General features: G+C 49.5%; 1 protein-coding gene across 1 annotated transcript in view; it reads right to left on the bottom strand.

Annotated features, from left to right (window-relative positions):
- Nucleotides 1–5,034, bottom strand: part of HPSE (heparanase) — a gene marked incomplete at its 5' end in the record, with an annotated part of 57,518 nt that extends 52,484 nt beyond the window's left edge. Inside the window, one exon of the mRNA XM_013004828.2 lies at nt 4,907–5,034. Within this exon, the coding sequence (XP_012860282.1) occupies nt 4,907–5,034 (128 nt within the window). The remainder of the gene's footprint in view (nt 1–4,906) is intronic.

Below are 5,034 nucleotides of genomic sequence, written 5' to 3'. Positions count from 1 at the left end.
TTGCTTCTCTGCCAGATGGCTGCTTGTTTATCTTCAAGCCTTTAAGACCCCAGATGCTATATCTTTTGATAGACAGGCACCATCAGCTTTCTTCATCACATTTGCTTATGCACCCACTTTGTCTTCAGAGATCGTGTTGGGAAGGTGAATATCATGGAATACCAGTTTAATAGAACATAGTGTTTTTGCATCGAGGGAGTACTTGGTTAGAGGCCCAATGTCCATCTGCTACCTTAATACTAAACCTATAAATATATTCACATAGCTCTATTTCCCCATCCTCATATATAAATATATTTACATATGTACATGCCTGTATTAAGACCTCTGTAAAACCCTTGGCCTCCTAGTTCCTTCCTCTATTTCCTTTTACTTTCCTCTTGTCCTACTATCATGCTCAGCCTTCATTTGGGTTTCAGTAATTCCTCTTGGTTATATTGCCCTTGATCAAGCCCTACCAGGCCTCCTACACCCTCCTTGCCATCAATTTTAGATCACCTGTTGTTCCCTTGTCACTGGGTTGTTAACACCACTTCCTTTTCCCCACCTCCCTCTCTCCCATGTCCCCCCTGGAACCGTCAGTCCTGTTGTTTTCTCCTTCATGGCCTGTTGCTAACACAAATAACCACAGCGAAAGAGAAATGAACTGAGAACAATCCCAGGCCAAATACTCACATTTTTACTCCTCTTTCCACTCCCACCAAGTCCTTGAAATGTGACTAGTCTGAATCGCAAACAGCAGTCAAGAAATCAGATGTCTTATCACGGGGCGAATCTGTATCTCATAAATATGTTTGGAAGAAGCACAGCTGGAATACTCCTAAAAAGCGAGGTGACAAGACTCTATCGCATGTGCTTTGGATGTGTTATGAGGAGGGACCAGTCCCCGGAGAGGGACATCATGCTTGGTGAAGCAGAGGGTGAGTGAAAAAGAGGAAGACCTTCATGAGATGGACTGACCCAGTGGCTACCACAATGGGATTAAACACAACAATTACGAGGACAGCGCAGGACCAGGCCTGGTTTTATTCTGGGGTGCAGACTCTCTCTGAGTTAGAACCAATTCAGTGGCACCTAACAACCTGAGTGTAAAACACTAGGTTTCAAAGATTTGGGGCTGGGCCGGGGGCGGGGCGAGGGAGGAGCTTTCTGTATCTCATAAATATGTTTTTATAATTGATCATTCATTGCAATGATATAGTGATATTTTTAGAAATGAAAACAAACAAAATAACTCACTGCTATCAATTCTGACCCATAGTGACCCTATAGGACAGAGTACAACTCTGTGGGTTTCCAAAACCCTCCTGTGGGTTTCCAAAACGGTAGCTCTTTACAGGAGTAGAAAGCCTCATCTTTGTCCCAAAGAGCAGCTGGTGGTTTTGAACTACTGACCTGGCAGTTAGCAGCCTAAAGTGTTACCCACTACGCCACTATATATTAAACTATAGTATTAAAACTAACTTCCCGTTTCTCTGTACTTTTTAAACTATGGGTATTAGAAAATGTAAAGTCACCTACGTGACTCATATGGGGTGCACATGTTATTTCTGTTGGGCAGCTCTGCTGTGTAGCCTCCCAACATCTCTTTGGGGCTCCACCGATAGTTTTAGGGAGCGCTTTGATGAGTTTGTCGCTTAGCTACCTCTGGGAGGAGGGCAAGTTGGTGGTTATTTCTAGTCTTCCATTTGGCCATCATTGCTGCAAAAAGCTTTGTGTATTTTGTTTCCTAGTTGCAAATGTGACAAAACCTGTTTGCTATGTGGGAAGGCAGAATCATGCCATCTGATTAAATCCACTTCGGCCTCCTTTGAAGTGGCTTGGAGGTTTAGGCCGGGATTCCCTCTTGCCAGCACTTCTTTTCATGATATTATCCTCTCAATTTGTCTCCAGAAAAACCGTTTTCTACCAGACCCTATCCCATGTTCTTTGACAATTACATACATTAAATGTTGAATTGGCTAATGTTGGGATATGTACATGACATTTTAAAGTTCTGTTCTGAAGTAATAATTGATAAGTAGATAACTTGCTTTGCTTTCTTTCTGTGTACTGTTATCTCTGGCACCAGACCGTCCGGCTTCAAACTCTGGACCCTGCATTTATTGGCTGTAGGACCACGAGCAAGTCATTCAGTTTTCCTGAGCCTCAAATTCTTCATTGTTAACATGGGGTTGATGACAGTGTGCCCTTCCTTGTTGGGTGACAAAGATCACCTATGGGGTGCTTCCTACGGGGTCTTGCTAATGACAGGGTTTGCTAAACGCCATCAGTTTTAACTGTCTTCTCCTTTCTTATTATTTGAGCTTTTACCACATCTAAGGGTCGCTCAAATGTCTCCACCTCTGAGGGACTGTAAGGACAACGGCCCCGTCTTATTCTTGCTACTGTGGATAGACACGGTCTTCTCAGATGGAAGTTAAATCTGGTGTCTTCTACCCTGGGCACAATGCTAACCACACTAGGGAGATAGAGCCTTAGACCAGAATCTGGAGGCTTGGTCTGAGATGAGGTCAGGGAGCTCCTGGGTTCTCTGAACTGCTGGCCTTCAGGTGTCAGGTGAACATGTAGAAGTGCTTTCGGATGCTCCTGGGTTTGGGATGTGGGATGTGGGGGCCTCTGAAGGATCTACTGTCAGCCTCCAAAGACAAATTCACTGCCATCGAATTGATACTGACTCACAGCCACCCCTGCTTTGGGTTTCCAAGCCTGTAACTATGCCTGGGAGTAGAAAGCCTAGTCTTTCTCCCCAAGAGCAGCTTCTGGATTCAAACTGCGGACCATGAGGATCTCAGCCCAACTCGTAACCACTTCCCCAAGGGCCCAGGTGGCGCTGGCAGTTAGACAACGAGCTGCGGGGGGCCAAACTTCCCTAACGATTTCCAATCTCGGGAAACCCGCTTGACTGTGAGCCAGAACCGACTGGACAGCAGTCGGGTGTTTGTTTGTTTGTTTGGTTTACTGTAAACCAGATAATCTAGTTAGTTGCTCTCCTCTCTTGATGTTTCATTATCCTCCAGTCTTTAACACATTAAGAGGGGATTAGGGAAAGAAGAAAGAAAGGACGTGCTTCCAGATATTAAGAGGCGGGATTAGGAACAGCAAATTAAACTGCGGAGGTGTGTGTGTGTTTGGAGCCCGGAGTGCGAGCTCGACTGCACTGTGATCGGCCTAGCCCCTGAAAGGTGCAGTCTGATTTCTTCAGAAAGGAATCCCTAAATGGCCTTCCCCAGGGTGGAGGAGTGGGGGGAGCATACCCCAGCACTGGTGGCATGGTGGCTATGCACTGGGCTGTTGACCACAAATCAACAAAACTGCCAGCGGCTCCTATAAAGAGTTCCCCCTCCGAAACTCACAGGGGCAGTTCTACCTTCCCTGTGGGGTTCCTATGAGTCAGCGTTGGCTCCCCAGCAGTCAACTTTATAGCAGAAGAGGGCCTCCCACAATTCAGAAAGGGGGCATTACTGAACCCCTCTGTGCACAACGCCCACCTTTGCTTCCCCCTTTCTCCTCTCACTCCCACTCCACCCCACCCCTACCTCCTGTACCGCACTACACCCCTGCCCGACCCCCACCCCCATTCCCACCCCTAGCAGTCCTCCCAAGCCCTCCACCACTAAGCTAGGCTAGCAGTCCTCAGCTCTGACCTGCACTTCTTGAGCAATTTCCCAGTGCCTCTGCTTGTTACCGCCTGGTATCAACTTGCCACCCCTAAGTGAAAGATCAGACCCCCCCACCCCCCAAGAGATGTGCCCGCCAAGGCCACCAGGCACAGAGATCGGGTGACTTGTCAGTAAATTCTCACCATCAGTAAATTCTCACCATAGCCTAGAGATACACCAAGGGCTTCGACAATTTAAACCTGAAGGTTAACTCTGTCCAACGCTGTGCAAAGTACTTCCGAGCCCGGTAGCAATTGTGTTGCATTCTACCCAGGAAGGAATTGAGGTTGGGAGTTGCCTGTGAAAACCAGGTCAGTCCGCTTTGGCAAAGTTGAGAAATCAACCGAGCCAAAGGTGAGGACTTCCCAGCACGTCGTCGCTCAGGGCTTCCTGCGTTATTTGCAGACTCCCGGCACAGAAATGAGCGATGGCAGCAGAGGTGTGGGCACAGGATTCTTCTGTTTGAGCTGGCTGAGAGGAGTCCGCCTCTGGAGGCGCCCCTGAGACCTCTCCCTGCAGCCCCCAGTTGGGGTCCGCCGACTCGGTAGGGGGTCCTGGAACCTGGCACCCAGCTCTTCCCTCCTCTGATGAAGGGGGACATGGCAGTCTTATTTGGAAGACCACCTTTTTAATATAAGTCACTTACTGCAATAGTCTCCTGCAAAAAAAAAAAAACAACTCATAGGGACCCTGTAGGGGGACACCTGGCCCCAAGGTTTTCTTTCTGGGCACAGAAAGTCTTCTCCTTCTCCTGCAGGGCGGCCAGTCCAAGTGCTGGCCCTTCGGGGAGCAGCCCAAAGCTTAACCACTACTCCACCGGAGCTTTTACCAGTCTCCTGGGGCTTGTGATTTACTACGTAGACCTTCACATTGCATTTTAAAGCGAAGGAATCACGTTGACTGGTCTCCGCGGACTCTGATTTTGTGACATCTTCCCAGGCACGGCCGGGTCCCTTCCCTAGGAAGCCAATCCAAGCTCTCCCAGCTGCCTCCCAGGTGCGCTCGGCGGCGTCCCCTTCACGCCCAGCCCTGGTTACCTGTTCAGTCATTTCTTGCTCTGGACTGAAGGAAGGAAGGATGGGACTGAGTAAGGTTTGGGCGAGCGAGCGACCGAGGTTGATTGATTGATTGGCGGGGAGATGCCCCGGACCTGTGTGAAGTTATTTCAGCTCGAGGAGCCGAGCGTGGCTGGCAGGAGCGCCCTGGCGAGGGGGCAGGGGCCGCGGACCCTGGGGGGCGCTTACCCCAGGAAGGTGAGGAAGCGCGGGTCGGTGGCCAGGTTGGCGTCGATGGTGAAGGACAGGAAGGCGGGGCTCAGCAGGTGCCGCGGCCGCTGCATGGAGAAGTCCAGCTCCACGACGTCCTCCGCGGG

The sequence above is a fragment of the Echinops telfairi genome, unplaced genomic scaffold (assembly GCF_000313985.2).
Source record: "Echinops telfairi isolate 266 unplaced genomic scaffold, ASM31398v2 ScPeMD7_7468;HRSCAF=8506_0, whole genome shotgun sequence".
In the NCBI taxonomy this organism is placed as follows: Eukaryota; Metazoa; Chordata; class Mammalia; order Afrosoricida; family Tenrecidae; genus Echinops; species Echinops telfairi.
This window is presented reverse-complemented; position numbering and strand designations above follow the sequence as displayed.